The sequence below is a fragment of the Larus michahellis genome, chromosome 8 (assembly GCF_964199755.1).
Source record: "Larus michahellis chromosome 8, bLarMic1.1, whole genome shotgun sequence".
NCBI classification, from domain to species: domain Eukaryota; kingdom Metazoa; phylum Chordata; class Aves; order Charadriiformes; family Laridae; genus Larus; species Larus michahellis.
The window spans coordinates 11,864,127-11,884,677 of NC_133903.1; the positions used below are offsets into that span (position 1 = coordinate 11,864,127).

Here is a 20,551-nt window from a genome sequence, read left to right on the forward strand (position 1 = left end):
TCCCATATTTTATTAATTTCTGACAGTTTAATACTTTCTTCTACTTTGCCCTGAGTCTCTGTTAAACTGCAAATATATATATTATAAAATAATTTGAAAATTTCCTGTATCAATTTAAAAGATTCTATAGCATAATCCTAACCTTGTGGCAAATTTACAAATAATGCCTTGTAAAGTACATCTTCATTAATATTGTCAGCTTGAACAAGTATGCAATAAATGAACGTGTTAGCAGCTGTACACCCAAAAGCAATGGAAACCCCTCTGCAGCTGCCAACATGTGACAATGCGAAACAAAGAACTGAAAGTATGTATTTGAATGCATCAGTTGACTCAATGACTTGATCATGGCATTTTACCAAAAGAAGATGATATTGGGGAAAATAATGGGAATCAATACCGAGTGTAAATAAAACAGATTTGGAACGCCTTCCACACATTCGTATTATGGAAGAAGCTGGTTGTACACTGTCCCTCTGCCCCATAACCATGCAAAAAAACCCCAAAACCCATCAGTCTTCTTCCCCCCCTCACTTTCTCAGAGGGTCATTTTGATCCAGTTGAAGTGGCATCCACCTCCCCCACGGTAGGCCCAGAAAAACTGCTTATTTTAAGAGGCGCTGGAGACAAACAAGTTCACCTGCCCTTCACCAAGCTGAACTGTAGGGTCATTCTGAGGAGTGTCCTTCATTTTGAGCTGCTTCTGAAAGCAGGACTGAAGCGCCTTTTCTGCACTGACTGAGGGAGGGACACTAAAAAATGAGTTACCAGGAAAACAAGTACTGATCCCTTGTGTGAGGAAAGTAGACCGAAGTTCAGCCAGGTTTGGTTTTGTTGCTTAAGAAATGCCATTAATTAGTAACAAACAACAAACAATTTATGATAAAAAAGGAAAAGACCCCCCTATCTTGTATTTACACTCACAACACACACACACACACACACACCCCACACACGAGGAGGAGAGGAGACTTCAGGTTGTGTCAACACAAGCACCTGTGGGAGCCTGCCGGGCACATAAGTCCCATTCCCACCTCGTTTTCCAAGCCAGTGGGTCTCAAGAGGATCCTCCTCTCCGGCCGCCATCGCCACCCTTCGCCCAGCGGCGCTTCGCCTGAGGCGCCTCGCGCTGTAGGCGGGAAAACCAGCCGCCGGAGGACTGCACCACCTGCGTCCGGCAGGGGGCGCCGCCACCTCGGCGGGCGGGCGGGCAAGCTGAGCGGCCGGCACGCATGCGCTGCTCCCTCGGCGGCCATGGCGGCGCTGCTGGAGCATGAGAGCCAGATCTTCCTGGACCTCTTCCACCAGGACGGGCTGGTGATCTGCGCCCGCGGGCTCGGTGTCGACCGCTTGCTGCTGCGCTTCCTCCGGCTGTACTGCGAGCCCGCCAGCCTGGTGCTGGTGCTCAACACAAGCCCGGCCGAGGAGGTGAGGGCAGCCCCTGCCAGCGGCGGTCCGCCTGCCCCGCCTTCCCCCCTCACCCCGTCCCCTCACGGTTTCGGCGGGCGCATCCCGGGGGCGGCCGGCGGCCACGGCGGTGGTCGGGCTCCGGGCAGGAGGGCGCTGCCCGCGGGCGGAGGGGCTGGCCGGGGCGGGGGGCGGCGGTGCTGGGCGCTGAGCCCCGAGCCCCGGGCGTTGAACCCGCCGGGGAGAAGGCGTCCCACCAGGCGCGCTCGGGAGCGAATCGGGTTCCGAAATTCTACGGTGAAGTCCTAATAATAATAATTCATAACTCGAAAATGTCAGGAACCTGTAAGCGGCAAGTGAGCTGAAAGGGGTGAAACTTTTTAACAGCTTTGGCCCTGCTTGTACGAAAAATGCCGCTCTGTTTTCCCCGCAATCAGGGAGATTTCCCACCATCAGGGAGGTGATGCCACCGGGCTTTTTGTTGGTGACCATAGGTGAATAAATATCACAGCGGTAGCTCATAAGGTTAAGCTTGACTTACGTGACCTACCTGCCGTAGGTGTCTTTGATAGCAAGTGAGTGATTAGAAGATCATCTCTGCCCAATTCTCTGTTCTTAAGTCAGTATTAAAATTGCCTGTTCTCTGAAAAAGAGCTAGTAAAATATAAGAGAAAATGGAGGCTCCTTTGGATATCAGTGGCTCATATTTCCTTAAGTATTGTATAGCTATTACTGAGAATATATAGCTTTTGTAAATCACTTGTATAAGTTTGAAACTGAACAAAGTATACCTAAGAAGAAAAAAGTCACAGTAATTCAGACTTCCTTAGGTAGTATCTTATACTGTTATGGTTTTGATTTGTTTTGGACAGCTCATCAAAATTAATGGAGTATGTATAATTAAGGGGTTTTTGCATCCATTTCATCAGTTACCACAATGAAGTCTTGTGTTTTTATTGTATTAGGAATATTTTATTGATCAGCTGAGGTCAGATGGAGTCGTTCATCTTCCTCGGTGTGTTACCAATGAAATTACAAATAATACTCGATATGAATTTTATACACAAGGAGGAGTCATCTTTGCAACAAGTCGAATCCTTGTGGTGGATTTCCTTACTGACAGAATTCCTGCAAACCTCATTACCGGTAAGAGTTTAATGAAATAAAGGTAAGACTGTTCTGTTTGAAAATTATGTATGAAGAGTTCTGGTGACCAGTATTGAGGCTGAAGAATTATTCTTTTTTTTCCCCAAAGACTGAGGTAAAAAGAGCAAATATGTATTATTTTTTTAATGGCTTTTTCCTTTTTTTGCTCCAAACTTGTTTGCTCTATTTAATTGTATAACTTGAAAACGTATGCGTTATTTTTAGATAATGCATTTGTATGACTTTGATATCAGTAACTGCCTGGAAAACAAATCTACAGTTAAACTATGCAATTGACACATAAAATTCAGACTGGCTTTCCACGGAGAATAATTGATTGCACTTGGTGAAATAGTATCCAGAATACTCTCATTACACGGCCTATGACTGAAACTGATTTTAGATGTCATGTTTTATCAGTCCTGCATACTACCTTATTTTTTGCATTAACAAATTACTTCTGATGACTTTTCCCATCAAAAAATAGCCATATCGTCTTAATCTTTGTCTTGACACACCTTGGACGCTATCTAAATAGCAGTATTATGAAGTAATGCTGCTACTACTCTTGTAAAGATTTTGGGGAATAGATTGTGACCTTTGTTGTTGTTACATGGAAGTTATACGTCAAAGATGTTACAATTATCTTTCTCCTCTCATATTCTGTACCCCTTCTCCCGCAACACCCATTGCTTTTGTGTTCTTGTCTAAGCTGGAAACCCAGTTAAAGCCTGGAGATCTAGTAAAATAGATATTTTAGAGCCAGGAATAAGAGACTGTTTTACTGTTATCTAAATGTTATCATCTTCTTAATGGCCAAACATAACTGAATAATGAATGTTCAGAAAAATGTACATTTCTGCTTCAGCAGCTGTATCCCCTTCCTTTTAGTCAATGTATAACAAGCTATAATCTGTAAAACACTTTGAACAGTTTTATGCTGGAGCCAAAGGACACCAGATTTGTCAGTTCTTGTATTTCCTGGTTAAAGAAAGTGAACAAATTTTCTAGGCAACCTACTTTTAATTTCTCTTCTTCCCCTTGGCGCCTTCCCCTCTACCTTTCTGCCCTACCAAATAAGAAAAGGGGAAAAAAAAAAAAAGAGAGAAAAACATAACTCTGGACTTTGTGTATGAAAAAAAGAAATACTAAAGGTCTAAAAAAATAGCCTTGTCCTCTAATGACACAGTTATGGGGGGGTTTTGTTGCCACTAGAGGTCAGTGTGACAGCAGCGTTGATAGACTTGCTGCTTTAGTTAAAACTTCGGTAAAGTGGTTCCGTTGGAAACGTGTATTTTCAGTGTGTGAAATTGTACGACAAAAACTTGTAATAGTATTTCTTGAGGAGCTGAAATAAAAACAGCAGTAAATAGCTTCCAGCTGTTACAAACGTGTATAAAATCAATGTAGAATCAGGTGTGAATGAACATCTGATGAACTCATAAATTCAGCTAAATGAGGATAAGAAATTATCGCTGCAGTGAAGAAGAATTATTCCTGGTGGTTTTGGCCAAATAGAAGTTGTGTACTTAATAGCATAGTAAAGCTGATGTGAGTTGGTGTAGTAAACAGTGGCAAATTGTTTCTACCAGGGCTTACACAGCAGAATGAATTCACTTAATAAGCAGAGAAATACTGACTAAAAGCAGGAAGTCGTTATAATAAACACATAGTCTTACTGGCCTGTTACAAATTCCGTGTCTCCTGTATGTCCTTTAAGAATCATGTCTTGAGAAAGTGGAAGATGTTCAGAAATGGGTACAATCACTATTATGTCCTGAAAATTTTGCTTTATAGGGGAGATGTAAGAATATCTAGATAGAAAAGTACTTTTTAGTGGATTATTCCATGATTTGATCGTGAATGGCTAGCAGTTTTATGGAAGTCTTTTTCTTATAGGTGCTTTTTCATTTACAAAGCAAAGGCATGTTAAAATCAGTGGCTGGGTGGTGAGTTGAAGAAACTTGTTGTAGAAACTAAACACACTGTAAGTTTGTCAGTTTATGTAGGTACCAGGTAAAACCTGTGATGTTTGATGTCCTTTGCGTCCATTTTAGAAAGGCATTTATTATTCCACGGGAAGTTGTGATTAGATGTAACAAAATAATTCAAATATCACAATCCTGAACATATCACACTTGCTTTGTTATAATAGCGTGTTATGTCTTGCATTTACTCCTACTGCTTTTAAAAGGCTCAAGTTAAAGTTTTGCCTTAGGAGTAGAGAACTTTCTACACTAAGAAGTCCTACCAATCAAGCACAAGCGGGTTTTTTTTGGTTTTTTTTGTTGTTTTGGTTTTTTTTTTTTTGCTAAAGACACATCATTAGCCCAGTTCTGTTATTTGGGGATTCCGTGGTACTGAAACTGAGGAGTCACTTGGCTTGAACCCCTGAAAGTTTGTTCAGCCATCACTTTAGAAGATTTAAATTCCCATTGTATTTTAATTTAAGAAAAAAAATGTTAGTAGGATAGTTTTGAGGAAAAAAAAATGATACAAAATCAGACTTTTCTTTACTTTTTGTAACTTAAAAACCTTTTATTTTGCCAGGCATTTTGGTATACAAAGCACACAGAATCATTGAGTCCTGTCAGGAAGCATTTATCTTGCGACTTTATCGCCAGAAGAACAAGCAAGGCTTCATTAAAGCTTTTACAGATAATGCGGTTGCATTTAATACTGGCTTTTGCCATGTGGAAAGAGTGATGAGAAATCTTTTTGTCAAGAAACTTTATCTGTGGCCAAGGTAAGACACCTCTTTGTTTCATTGGAGAGCTAAACTTAAAAAAAAGATGGATGTTACAATGAGTTCCTAAGAAAATGAGGTGTATGCAGTCACACTGCTAATCTGTGTTCCCTCTTGCATTCCCAAACAAATTTCATTCGATTTTTGATAGAAGATGCAGTCTTGAAGATGCTAAATTTCTGTAAGTAATTTTGAAAATAGACCCAAATTACATCTATAAGGGGCTGAACCTTATGGTATAGCTGTCCTTTTAGCCAATAGAGATCACAGCAGAAAGTGATGTTCTTAATAGCTCAAGAAAACCTTCACTTAGTAAACAGATTATTTATGCCAGAAAGTAACAGGAATACAGTCTCTCAGTTCTGTCATTCATGGAGGTATTTGTTTCCAGCTGTGATGAAACTCCATCGATCTCTTTCTATGTGTCATATTTTTTTAATCTTCCTTTACATGTATGTTGTGTATGAAGAATGTTTCTTGGTGACTGATAGAAACCAAATTGCCACGTTTGACATGCACTAAGTCTTTCAGGAGCAGAGCCACAAATGGAACCGGGCACTTTAGCTGATGACCCATTCGATGCTCTTGCCTCAGGCAGGAAGGAGGTCTGCTCATTTATTCCTTCAGTCCAGTCTAGAATGTGTTTCGCTCCATCTTAACCTGCTGTTACTCTGCATTGTAAACTCTTTAACAGTCTTCCTTCCAGTATCACAAAGAAGTAGAAATGGACATAACTAGGATAGGAAAGGTTGAACAGAAGCTCTCTAAATTTTCTTTCTTGTCTTCTGAACCATGAAAAGGCCTGGGGGGTGCAGCACGCAGTAAAGGAAAATGCCCTTTTAGTTTCAGAGGTCAGCAGACACAGCGTTCTCTGAGCCTCGTCCTGTTAGTGAAAATCAGCTAGCAACTATGGACCCCTACAGCCAGATTGGCTGCGAGGGCAGGGTTCTAACAAGGACCCGCTGCTTATAATCAGAAGCTAGGAATGTCGCAGATTCTGTTAGTGGATTTATGAACTCATTCCAGTTTTTCCCTTACAAGATTTTTTGGTTTCACTTTAATATTTGTTATGTGTAATAATGATGTAGAATCTAGTGCAGTAATTCTCCATGGATCATTCAGCAGCACTGTATGGGCTCACATGGCTAGAATGACTACAGTCATAATTGTGGAATACATGATTTTCATAAAATTGTGGTCTTCACATCTGTAGAAACTGATTTATTTTTCAATTAACTTGGTTACGTTTAAAACAATTATAATTGTAGTTTGTACAAAGTTTTGTATAATTGTAGGTCAAGCAAACTATCCACGTAAATCTTAATAAGCTGTTTTCCTCTTAGATTTCATGTAGCAGTGAACTCATTTTTAGAGAAGCATAAACCTGAAGTGGTGGAAATACATGTGTCAATGACCCCTGCTATGCTTGCAATCCAGACTTCCATCCTGGACATCTTGAATGCATGTCTGAGAGAACTCAAACGTTATAATCCAGCTCTTGAAGTAGAAGATCTATCTTTAGAAAATGCTATTGGTAAACCTTTTGACAAGGTAACTGTTTTGATTGTTTTGCTGTGCCTAACTAAAGGGATGTAGGTCCTCAAACTGTCTGCCATGTAAACAAAAATATTATTTGTAAGATAAATAACCAGCAGCAACTGAGTATTCTCCCATGACTCATTTATTACTGGTACAAGGAGAGAAACTATGTTAATTCATAAGGGTGATGTTAACAGTTGCTTCGGTGCTTTAAATACTTAGAGGGTTTTTTCTTATGCTCTGTAGGTTGCCTATCTGTGTGGTACTCGTCTTATTTTGAAAACTAAATTGCATTATAATCTTTTTTCACTCAAGTGAAGGATACTAAATACTAAAGGCACAGGCCAGTACCAGTAAAATAAGGTGGTTTTTTTTTTATTTTACCAATATTTTATTATTATATGGAAAGGAAAATATATGCTGAAAACATTGAATTATATACATCTGCTAATTGTTGAAATGTTTTATATAAAGGCATCTATATTATGTTAACTTTGCAAAAAAACGATTACTTCAAAACAAATATCTCACCCTCACATCTTTAATTGAGTATGTTTAATAACTTTGGGAAACTAGTGGCATCCCCCTGTAAAGGAAAAAAGTGCGTTCTTATCTTGATTAGTATACTATATATTTATTTGACATTTTGAACTTTCCAATTTACATTTCTAGACAATACGTCACTACTTAGATCCTCTCTGGCATCAGCTTGGAGCTAAGACAAAATCTTTGGTCCAGGATTTGAAGATACTACGTACTTTGCTACTGTATCTAACTCAGTATGATTGTGTCACTTTCCTTAATCTTCTGGAGTCACTGAAAGCAAGTGAAAAAGCTTTTGGTGAGAATTCAGGTAAACACTGAATAACCATACAAGTTAATGCATGAAACAGTGAAATGTTGATATTTTTAATTAACATTCCCAAACATATGAAGGTATCTAATTAGGTTTTATATAACCAGCCATAAGGACGTAGGTTTTTATTGACAGATAATGCTTTCATCTTCCCACTTAACTGCTGTTACTTAACAGTGTGAGATCTGCATCACATTTCTGTTTCTTATTAAGCTAGTAATTACATGGCAAGCAGGTAGCACAGGTACTCCATAAGAGAGATTTGGGGCTTTTACTGGAAAGGGCTGAAACAAATACACATTGCAGATGTCAAACTACTACTGCTTTCTTTTCCTCTTTAGGTTGGCTGTTTCTTGACTCCAGTACTTCAATGTTTGTAAATGCTCGAGCTAGAGTTTATCGCATTGCAGATGAGAAACTGAATCAGCAAGGCAAAGTCTCTGAAAAAAGTGATGTAAAGAAGGAAAATGGTACTGATCATTCCTAACTTTAAGTTTGAGAGTGTCACACGATTTCAAATGCTCTGCATATTGTTATTTGTGCTATGATTCCCTACGTGATCTTACACAGCTCAAGATCCCAATCTGTTAGCTGGGATAAGTTGAGACATAATCTTAGATCAAAAAGCATATAATAAATAACAAAACAGTCACGAAGAATTAAGGGGTTGTTCTAAGCTTGCACAGCTGATCATTGGGAGAGCTTTTATGGAATTGTTCTTGAATTACATTGGTGTTTTGCTTGATCTTTTTTATTTTATGTGAATGGGTAGGAGGCAGCCGTGGCTTTAATTAAAAAATATATATTCAGGAATTTCAGAATTGAAGAATGAGTGAATGTTTTAACTTCTTGCTTCACTAAAGCACTTACAGAAACATTTAAAAATGGGGATAAGAGTGCTCTCCAACCCATCATCATAACAAGTTGCATATGTAGGCTGTTGAATATTGTATTTGCCAACAACCATCACGCTATTGATATCTAACCACTAGTTTAAAGTTCTGAAGGATATTTTGGCTGTAAGAGCTGCTGTGTTCAATCTTGGTTTGTTTCAGAACTGAAAAGGGAATTGGTTCTAGAAAGTAACCCGAAATGGGAAGCTTTGAGAGAAGTACTGAAAGAGATTGAAAATGAGAATAAGAACAGTGAAGACCTTGGTGGTCCAGGTGAGAGAATACTAAATGATGTAAGTTTTCACAGTACAAGTTTTTACTTCTATATGGCTCTTGAGAGAAGGAGCCCAGCTCTTTAAGGAGTTTTATTAAAGAGCTAGTTTTAAACTTAAGAATTTGTGGACTTGAGTTTATGTACACATGTACATAAATCATGTAAAACTATTTAGTTTTACATAAACTCATATTCTGTTCTCTTTCTAAAAGAGAAATGTTGGTTACTATGCAATACTCTGTGCATAGAAAGAATACGTATTACAAAAAAATATTTTAACTTAAGTTTCAATATTGTACTGATACCTTAGTCTCAAAACCAATAAAACTATTAATGTGGAAATTTATAATAATCAAGATACTGTTCACTCATTTATTAAGTTCAGTTTAAAAAAAAAAAAGGGAGTTATGTTTTATGCCCTTTCCATCTCACACATTCTTCTCATGCACCTGAAAATTTGCTTCTGTGGGACATGTATGTAAATTGGGTAGAGAGCAGAAGGCAAGTGTGTTTCTAACTAACTGCTTTGCTGCCTTTCCTATTTTAGGGCTTTTCATCCCCTTAAATTTCACCAAGTTTTATTTTAGGAAATAGTAAGGGTAAAAAAGTGCTCTTTTCTCCCACCCACAGTGTTCTGACTCTGGATAAGAACTGGCGCTCTCACCTAGTGTTGTGGGAGTTTATCTGAGTCAGCTTGTGGAAATTGTTATTCAAGGCCCACAGATGTCAATAATACTGTGTGAAGCATGTGTTTTTTAAACTCTAATACGGCTGACAAAGGCTGAAAATTAGAATGGTCTAAAATAAGTTATTTCTTATTCCACATTTAAAAAAAAGAAAAAATAGTTGTCCAAGTATGTTTCAATACACGCTGCATCTGCTTCCTTTCAGATGGTCAAAAGGAAAAACTCACTAATTTAGATGGTGTAAGAATAAGGAATGCTGAACTTTCATAAACCTTCTCTAATCTTGTTTGGTACAAAACGTCATGTAATTTAGACTCCCTGAAAGCCCAGAGCAACTGTGTCAAACAAATGTAAAGGCGTTTGGCAGGCATGCTTCTAGGATCATTAAAAACAACTTGCTCAAGCGATGTCTTGTAGCTGGATAAGAAGTACAGCATAGTAGATTATAAACATATTGTTTCTTGACTGCAGGGCAAGTGCTTATTTGTGCCAGTGATGACCGAGCTTGTGCACAGCTCAGGGAGTATATTATTGCTGGAGCAGAAGGTTTTTTAACAAGGCTGTATAACAAAACCTTCGGAAAGGATGAGAAAGCTGGAGAAGTGTGGATCACGGACAAAAAAGCCACCAAGTCCAAAGGAAATGCCAGACCAGACACAGTGCCTCAAGCCAAAAAAGCCAAACTCACAGCTTCTTCAAAACAAAATAAACACAAGAAGCAGCAAGACCGGACTATAATCCAAATGATAGGGAAAACTGAGGAGGAAAGAGAGAGGAGTTAGAGATGGAAGATAACAAAGAATTAAGCAGTAGCCAAGAAAGCAGTATTGAAGAGAGTATTCCTGAAGACTTCCATATGAACTTACCCTCAGATTGTTACTACGGTATTTTCAAGAACCCGCTCACAATTATTCACCCATTGCAGGGTTGCAGCGATCCCTACGCACTCACTCGGGTACTGCATGAAGTAGAACCAAGATACGTTGTATTATATGATGCAGAACTAACTTTTGTTCGGCAGCTGGAAATCTACAAGGCAAGCAGGCCTGGGAAGCCTTTGAGGCAAGTTGACTTGGTCAGTCTAATCTTAGTCTTAAAAGAAAAAATAAAAGTGCACTTTCAGCAGTCAAGGTAGAATGTGCATTTAGTGATTTTCATTAGCTACATTTTAATTCCTGTTTAGCCCTCTTCTTAATTTTAAATAAAAGCATAATGTCTGATTTAACCAAAAGATAATTTTTATTTCGCAGCAGGTATTTAGTCCCCTAACAGAAACATACCTGTTTAAAAAAAAAAAAAAATCATTCCATCTTCTACAAGACCTCTGCGTAGATGATCTTAGTGGCAATAGATCCATTTAGAGGTGCTGTAATCTCATTTTAAACCCTCTCTACAGGTATGATTTTTACACAGTAAGCTTTGTTTTGGATTTAATTAACTTTCACATTTCCTGATGTCTGGTCAAGCTGAAGACCAGTTATTCAGAAAATGTAACAGAAAAACAAGTAAAGGAAAACATAATAAAGAAAATTAGAAGTTTTTGCAGTTACACTCAGTTCTGGTATTAGCTGACAGAAAGATTTCTGCATTGTGTATATATAGTTGATACATTCGTAAATTACAAAACTCACTTTTATTAATAGATGTTATAGACTAATTAAAAATATAGAAAACATTTAATATAGTATGAGTTTCTACATTATCTTTCATTTATATGGTGGCCTCATGGCATTTCTTGAATACAGTAAACTGTAGTTATACCTGTACCTCTCTGAAAATAACTTACGGCAGTTACTTAAGTCTTAGAATAAACACGCTTTACTTGCTACAGTTGAAACACAATTTATTGGCATATAAAATCATTAGCTTTTGAATTATAAAGCTTTATACTTTAATGATCTCATGAAAATTATTTGCATAAATTTAACAGAGCAGTTGTAATTTTCCAGTCAAAGACTTGTATGTATGCAACGCAACTGAATATGGAAATCAGTTTGGCAGTATTTAGTGTGTGTACCTGATAGCCAGGTAAGGACCCTGTAGTGCAGATATAAATGACAGAACTCACAAAGTATATTGCATGAGGATAATTACTGGGTTATTTGCACAACTTATTTTTAGTTGCCTAATCAGCATGTGTTGTATCTACCTCCAGCATCAGGTTCCCACACTTCAGAGCAGGAAAATCAGATGCAGTCATGCAAGTAGGGGTTAGGAGATGCACCGTATGAAAAAAGTAATGGGAATAAAATCCTGTCAGTCTGTCAAAGTGTACCTCAGTTAAAATATATTGGGGGAAAAATGACTGTGCTGAAAAGCTATAGGCAATTAATTCCTTAAGGTAATTATTAATTCTTACATGTTCCATATAAATCCATGTTTGTGGAATAAAATTTAATTTGTTGCTGTGTTCATCTCTGTGATATAAAAGACAGCTTATTCTTTGTAGAACCTATGATTTCCTTGCACAGATACATCATTCTAAAATCTTAGATGGTGTTTTTTTCCTAACCCAGGATGATTGCAGATTTTTTAGTTTGTTATATATAATCTACTGAGAAGATTTTAAAAACAGTAAGTAACTTCTCCATTATACTTGCTTTGTATCTTGACCGAATGGCTGACTGAAAACTGAATCCACTCTAGCTGAGCCCCAGAATTCCAGTAAGCGTATCTGCCACTGGGAAAAGAGGGAACACTGGATATAAGAATTTTTGTTGCTGATTTTGGAGTATCTTTATAGAAGATATATTTACAGAAAAAGATCATGTTCTTTCACTTGCCTCTTCTAAGGCAAATACTAACTTGTCAGGCACTAATCTTAAATATTGTCGGTATTTTTAACTTAATATGAAGTTTTGTCATCTCTTTCTTTTTCTCTTCTTTTTCCCCCTCCAAACCTACAGGGTTTATTTCCTCATATATGGGGGCTCAACCGAAGAACAGCGCTATCTCACAGCTCTGAGAAAAGAGAAGGAGGCCTTCGAAAAACTAATTCGGTAATAAAATTAGTTTGCTACCTTTATTGTTAATGTTTCATGTAATTCCCTTATTTGCTTACATTTTCAAATAGAGTGAAGTTCTTAACTGTGTGAAGGCTTTAAATAAACTTTTAATTCCATTTCTTTTCAGATGTTATGAGAATTTTCCCATTGAGAATCAACAAAAAGCGAAAACCTTCCTTTCCAAACCATCTGATATTTTATATATTAATTTTAGGGGTTTTAATACTAAATATCAAAGGCTAAAGAGCACCATTTGTATTTTTCCCCAATTGTCTGTGAATTTCATTTCTGTAACTGTGTTTTTGTCTGCAGGTAACACTTCTTGTAAGATATTTCTAAGGCTTTTATGACTTAAGTTGTTTTGCGGAACACAACAATTACTCTCTTATACTGTAGAGGACGGTATTTTTACTGATAATGTCTTCTCACCAGGTTATACTGCTATTACTAGGTATTAATTCCTTTGTTCTAAAAATAAAAAAATCAAATGCTAAAGAGTAGTACAATTGAAAATAAAAATATAACATCTAGCCCAACAATCTGGAATACCTAGTAAATTGCATTTCTGATCAGGTTTGCAAATAGTATTAAACTATATATAATTTTACATCTGGCTGAAGGGTATTGAAGTATTTTGATCTATTTTTCCTCATATAATTGTGGTTTTTAGTGTTTCTTTGTTTGTGGTTCCTTAGAGAGAGGGCCGGCATGGTTATTCCTGAAGAAAGAGAAGGAAGAGATGAAACAAACTTAGACCTAATCAGAGATGCTAAACCTGCCTCTGTTTCTACTGACACGCGCAAAGCAGGTGAGCAGTTCCTGAAGCTGGGCTGCAGCTCTGAGCTTTGAAAAAGACCTATAACTACTGTGTTTAAATCCTGTCCAAAGCATCTGGGTCATAGACATGTTGCACATTGACTCTGCAGTCCTGATGGTAAAGAAACATCATCTCCCTTACTCCATCTACCTCTGCCTGTGCAATGACAATAAATTATGTTTTTCCTTGAAAAGAAAACGTAGATTAACTAAGTATTTTCCCATGAAGACAGATACTATTTGTATTGTTACTGGGCAGCTTGTTGGTTATGAGACTGTCTAGTATTGTTTGTAGGGAGGTGGAGAGAAATTAAACCATTAAAACTGAGGTCTACAGACAGTCAAAGGCAGTGTTATCCTTCAGCTAGTCAACCTTGGGAACTTGTTTTGATCTTGGCAAAACAGATTGGCTGGGTAAACAACTGCAGATTGAGGTTTTTGTCTACTTTCTTTGCAATAAAGCATCTTTTGTTGCAGTTCTAAACACACTTTTGTTCCTTTCTTTTGACATGCATACTTTGTCTTCATCTTTACAGCTCTGCCCCTGTTTTTCTTTGCTGTCATTTTTGTAGTCCTGCTCTCCTTTACCATATGGTCTCTAATCTTTGCTGTTACGGCTTTTGTGCCCTTGACGCTGCAGTCTCTTCATGCGTCCTTCTACAGATTTATAAGAGGCTAAAATGTATCTCTTACAATAAAATGCTATATTTCCGTGGGAAACAGATGGAAATAAAAAGGGTCAGCTTCGTTATCTTGTTTTGCAGGACACTTTTTAAAGATTTTCGTGATGCAGTAAATAATTTTCATCTACAGTTTAACATATTTCATTGTCACATATACAAAGCTCAGAGCAGGGAGCGTGATAGTTCTGTTAAACTGCAGAGCATATGCCATAAAATACAGTCTATAATCTGGCAAATGATTTTTCTCTATAACAGTGAAAAATTAAATAAAGTCTGGATTTACTGTACTGCTGAATTTGTGAAGATCTGTGAGATGTGAAGTCACCCATTACAGAAGCATTGGCAGCACGCAGGAAAACAACAAAACCAGAGTCTGAGTTCATAAGTATTAGTTAACTGTATTTGTTTTGCTCTTTAGGTGGACAGGAACAGAAGAGTGTTCAGCAAACCATAATAGTGGATATGCGGGAATTTCGTAGTGAGCTTCCATCACTGATTCATCGTCGTGGCATTGACATTGAGCCTGTTACTTTGGAAGTTGGAGATTATATTTTAACTCCTGATATCTGTGTAGAGCGGAAAAGTATCAGTGATCTGATTGGTTCCTTAAATAATGGAAGACTGTATGCACAATGCACTTCTATGTCCCGTTACTATAAGCGACCAATTCTCCTGATTGAGTTTGATCCTAACAAACCTTTCTCCTTGATTCCACGAGGCTCTCTACATCAGGAAATTTCCAGTAATGACATCACTTCTAAGCTAACCCTTCTTACACTCCATTTCCCAAAGTTACGTATGCTGTGGTGTCCCTCTCCCCATGCTACTGCTGAACTGTTTGAAGAGTTAAAACAAAACCATCCCCAACCTGATGCAGAAACAGCAATGGCTGTCACAGCAGATTCTGAAATTCTTCCAGAGTCAGACAAGTACAATCCTGGTCCACAGGACTTTCTATTAAAAATGCCAGGTATTAATGCAAAGAACTGCCGTGCCTTAATGAACCACGTTAAAAGCATTGCAGAGCTAGTGACACTGTCGAAGGACGAACTCTCCAAAATTTTGGGTAATGCTGCCAATGCCACGCAACTCTTTGACTTCATTCACCTGACCTACGGAGAGGCAATATCTAAAGGAAAAAGCAAAAGATGACTAATGAGATTGTTCAACATAGGGCATAGATAAGCTTTTCTTGCACAGTACTTTGGCAAAGTACACGAAATATTTTAATAAATGCCCTCTAAGATAACCAGCTGTTTCTTGCTAATGCTGTTCCATCAGTTTTAACATTTGAGTTAATTATTACTGAAGGCAAGTTTCAAGAGGAAGAAAAAATGTTTTTAATAGAGAAATGCAAACAATTTTTATTCTTTCTACAGCACTTTAACCAATTCTGTAATATCACTGAATCAACTAAATTAAGTTCTTCACCAAATCCTCCAGAATTGAGCGCTAAGGCTAATTGATAATATTTTCTTTTGAAAGTTATGATGTCTTCCTAAAGCTAAAAATGTACTGTGTTTTGATTAATATGTGTGACTTGCTGCATGATACATCACTCTGCTTTTGCCATTTGTATTCATGTCTTACTCTCTGGAAACTGCCCATTTTCCATTGACAGAGGTGGAGCTATTTGAAACTCATCATGATCTTTGTCAGAGGAGTTCATTTAGGAGAATATACTTGGACTCCATTGTGAATTTCAGAACATCATCATAAGCCTTTGTCACAGTAAACTATAATTGTATGGTATGTTCTACATTATACTTGCTTACTTTACTAGAAGTTATACTTTCTTTTTTTGACGTTCCAAAGTCGGTACAGCTCTGTCTTGCTAGATTTTGCAAAGTGCACTCCTTTGGTCTAGCCTGGATAGAGATTCTGTGGTGGCACAATACAACTTAATTCTCACTGTGCCTTGCTTACACTTTTAAGATGCTTTATTTTTTTAATCAGTTTTGATAGCTCTTTCACTTCGTTCACTCGAAAGTGAAAAATCTAGGTATACTGTCGTGACTATTATTTTACACCAGAGCTTATATCCTCTCATAAAATGCAAGTTTTCTAAGTAAGGTTTTCCAAAACTGTTGACAGTTCTTCCAATATTGTCTTCTCTCTGTGTTCTGTTGCACTTGTGTCTTAATGTCTTAAATAGACCATCTGTCAATAAATTCAGTAAAGCTATTGTCACCTGGAAGATAAAACTTCTAGCATTCTGTGTAGCATAAAACTGTTACTCTTCTTTTGATAGTTTGCGAATGTGTATTATATTGTTAAAAACATATTCTGCACTGAACTTTGATATGACAACTATGTAACAAAGGGCCATTGACAAAAGGCTTGGTCCTGTGTCATTACATGCTAATGTATTTACATTACCATTTATGAAATCTTTATCTATAAAGACTTGCACTTATGTATTTATATGATTCTAATGCTAACAACAGATCTATATGATCTCCATCATTAAAGGAGAAAGTACTGGGTTTCTGTGTTCAGGTTCAGTAAAAACTGTACTGCGCACTCTCAGGTTTAATGTTTGCTGTGCATTTTAAGTGTGAATGATGAGTTTTTTAACTTAGAGATTTCCAAAGTGAACATTTTTCTGCAGATGCACATTTCAGTATTAAATACTTCCACAAGAAGATTAAAATTTGTTATTTACCTTGTTCCTTATTTGGCTGTATGATATCAGAATATTTTAATTTTTAGTGTGTGGTTTATAATCCAGATCTTAGGGTTTCTATTGCCCTGTATTCTAATTTATTTCATATAATATAAAAAGAAGTCTTTCCATGAGACTTCTTCAAAGCAATAAGCTCAGGAATGTTCAGGTTTGAGAATGCCTGTAAAGTGGTGCTAAGAGGACTGAAAATCAGAGAAGGAACATAAACTGTCCTGTGTGCATGGCCTATAGAGCCTGATTCAGAAAAGGAGAGCTGAACAACCTTTGAAAACATGGATTGGTTTTTTTGTCTATTTGCATCATTAAGATGTTAATGAACTGTGGGGTTTTTTTTGGATGTACTGCATCTCTGCGTTGTCAGGGTTTTTTGGGTTGGGTTTGGGTTTTTTTTTGCTTAGATTTGTATAACGTGAAAATGAAGGGTATATGAAGAGGTTATAAAGTTGTAGCTTTGTGTTGTACGCTAGATCAAAGTCATAATACAATTAAATAATACTTGCTAAATACTTAGATTAAATTGTCTTTTGTTTATATATGTGGAATTTTTAAAGTTTTTGTTTGTTGGCTTTTTGTTCAATGTAGGATTCGGCTTTTTCTTTAAAATAACCACAGGTAACACTGTCGTATGTTGTTATTGCTTATTTATGATTTGGCATTTTACTGTATTAGGTTAGGTTGCAAGTTAGTGGTGTGTTGTCTGGGGGAGGAGGTACAAATTGTGAACAAAGGTGGAAGCGGCCGTGTCTCCTGAAACTACTTAACACTGAAATACCCAGCCCCAAGACTCTGCTGTGTGCAGAAGCAACAAAATGTTTGGGTGAATGATGAAAATCCTTAGGATACGTTCCCTGGCCTTACGGTGTTCTTTAGTTTGCTGTCATCAACAGCAATGAAATTTTGTATATCTTCTTGTCACTGCTTGATGTTTTAAGCCTGTGCTTTTTTTATTTAAAAACAAAACAAAAAAAACCCACCCTGCTTTTGGTTTGGGAGTGTCAAATTCCTTCTCACATGCAAACCAAGACTATGTCTTTCAAGGTCACTGAATATGTGAAACCAGTGGGGTTTATATGCAGCTGGAAAGTCAGTCAGTTTGTCCTAGGCTTTGATTGCATAAGGTTTCCTATAGAAAACCAATAAAACCAAAATCTCATAAGAACAAATGCAGCTTATATGAGCAAATATATTTTACACAGGGTAGATTATGTTGTAGTTCTGTGTTTAAGTTATCTGGGCACTATTCCTGTTAGCAGTGACACTTGCAGTTTCTAGCTACAATTGCGAAGGAGACCTTTTGCCTGACATATTGGCTGTGAGCAGTTCCCTAATCAAAACAAAATTTACCTTCAAAATTCCTTTCTCCGCATGAACACGTATAGTAGGGCTTCTCTAGCTGTATTGATCACTTTCAAATTTATGCCTGCAAAACTTAAGTGTAAACCAGTTGACCAGAAATCTACACCACTTATAAAATATGCAGCTATAATATAAAAAGAACAGTTACTTTTTTTAAAAAGTACAAAAGTTTAAATTTGAGGATTTTTGTGATTGTGAGGCTTTCACATTTGCAGAATGACAGTACAACCACAAATAACTTAATTTTTAAAAATAAAAAAAATTGTTTCTAAAGTTTTCCTTAGTAATGCAGAATTCCAATTCTATGACTGTAGGATAGAATCCAAAAGTAAACATCTGCCAAAAAATAGTTCTTCAATGAATATATTATTTATATGCCAAACAGCATAAAGAAATGTAACTGAGAGTTGTGAAAGAAACGTGTCATGTGTGGGCTTACTAATTGACAATTTTTATTACAGGCTAGCAAGGTTTACAATCCTTCTATAAGGGCCATTTTAGGATAAAGTTCTCCATAGCTCTTACTCAAAGTCAGCCTAAACTAAATTAATATTCAATTGATCTGTTTTCTACAATAAACGCAAGTAAGGTCATAAACCAGGAAGTTCAGAAACTATAGCTCTAGGATTTTGTAATACTTTGTAACTTATTTCACATGTTCACTCGATGTAATAGCAAGAATTTTGGATATCTGCAGATAGATTGTTAGATCTGCTCAAACTAAGCATAAGCCCTTTTATGTTTTCCATATGAAGTCCTTAATATCTACTTAACTGTGAGCTACCTTCTTGCATTGAAAAGACACTCACTGGCAATATATGCACTATTTTTTCTTAATTTGTAAAGCATACACTTTTTTCCCCAAAGGTTTCCATTTTTTCTATTGTCAGCCTTTCCGAAAGTTCCTCTCTCAAATATTCCTAATACGCCATTCCATAGTTGACTAGCACCCTAGTCAAGAAGGAGACGTTACTGATACATGTATCTGTCAATAACATTTCTCACTTCTTTTCTTATTTCCAGTTTATTCTAAGTTCAGCTTCAAACCATGAGAAATAACATCCCTCATCTACAAGATGAGGGGGAAGAGGTAAACATGAAGAAGCTTTTTTTGATGTTTATCAGTTAAAAATGACTTAACTGTGGTAACAGCAAGTTTGGTGAAGCTAGTAATGGGTAATTGTGTACATCTCTTGTAATTTGGAGTTGCTTTTGTCTGTTTAGTTTTAAATCAAGATTCAAGTTCCAACATGTATGAATTTGAAAGGCTGCGTGATTCATGTGGTACAGAATGCTGACAAAGACTCTAAGTATTTGGTAACAGAAAGAGGACCTTTAAACCTTCCCGTCCCCCCGCCAGCCACTAAAAATGGGATCACACAGAGTCACAGTGAAACTTGATCCAGAATGTATTTGAGAGAGAACTCAGAGCTTCTGTCCTCTCTTTGGCTTCAACGGATGAAACACATAAATGCATCTCAAATTGTTCATTTTTTAGCTTTAGCTTCTCTTAAGGCTCTGTAAGGGGACAAGTATCATAATGACTGAATAAAAACATTTAGCTTTTTGCACCACTAACTTGATGCAGCTAACATGTATGTCTGTAACATGTGTGTGTATATATATATATTAAAAAAGGCTCAGAAAAAGATGATACTAAATAAGAGGAAACTAAAAGGATCCTGTAGAAAACAAGCACTTCAGCACTATTATCTTCCTTTGTGTTTTATTCTTGGAATCAACCAGTAGGTTCTGCGGAAAAAAAAAATGTACTCCAATATAAAAGGCCAGACAGAGGGAGAATGTACATGCCTGACTAAATGTTTTGATAAGGTTGTACAAGGAAATACTCAAAGCTTCAGTGCCATTTTTTATTTTGAGTACAAAATGTTAAGAGTTCATCTCCCAGACTTTTCAATATACATAGGCTGGCCATTTTTTTTTTAACTTGAGTTTTGATCTGTATTTTACAAGCTTCTCCACCATAAATTAAAAGGAAGAAATACTCTCAGCCACACAGTCTTGAAAACAGGGAAGAGATGTTCAGTAGCTTGGCCAGCCAATGCTCAGCTAAGAGATGAATTCTTTAGTCTAACTGAACTTAGTAAGGGTAACCAGGGCTCCTACACTGCTATGGTGATTTGTTGTCTAAACAGAAAATGTTGCTGCAATATATCAAAATGGGCCTGCTTACATACTAATTTTAGTGTGATCCTTTACAGCATGGCAAAATTTTCTTAATCCACAACTCCTATAAAGCAGTCTTCCTAGGAATAGTAAATTGGGGTTAAATAGATACTATTTTCTTAGCTTGCATTTTACCATAGTTCTGTTTGTAAGAGCTTCCCTTTGTAAATAAAAACATAGATTTCACTTCTAGGGTCCTCTGTCACTCAGTGCTACTTCTTTTTTCCTTCAACTCAATCATCTACTATTAAAGAGCCACAGACCAGAGTTA

At 37.0% G+C, this 20,551-nt stretch overlaps 1 protein-coding gene and 1 long non-coding RNA gene across 2 annotated transcripts in view; one reads left to right on the plus strand and one right to left on the minus strand.

Moving 5' to 3' along the window:
* Nucleotides 1-1,202: 1,202 nt before the first annotated feature.
* On the plus strand, nt 1,203-19,823 carry ERCC4 (ERCC excision repair 4, endonuclease catalytic subunit). The gene is given in 12 exon segments (XM_074599539.1): nt 1,203-1,428; nt 2,373-2,553; nt 5,104-5,299; nt 6,643-6,850; nt 7,511-7,691; nt 8,036-8,164; nt 8,750-8,860; nt 10,019-10,318; nt 10,321-10,609; nt 12,454-12,546; nt 13,248-13,360; nt 14,470-19,823. Coding segments are annotated over 12 exon segments (2,709 nt in total). The 5' UTR covers nt 1,203-1,254; the 3' UTR covers nt 15,204-19,823.
* The window catches only part of LOC141748080 (uncharacterized), a 29,725-nt gene continuing 16,894 nt past the window's right edge, over nt 7,721-20,551 (minus strand). The window contains exon 3 of the long non-coding RNA XR_012588899.1: nt 7,721-10,303. This is a non-coding gene — a long non-coding RNA (uncharacterized LOC141748080). The remainder of the gene's footprint in view (nt 10,304-20,551) is intronic.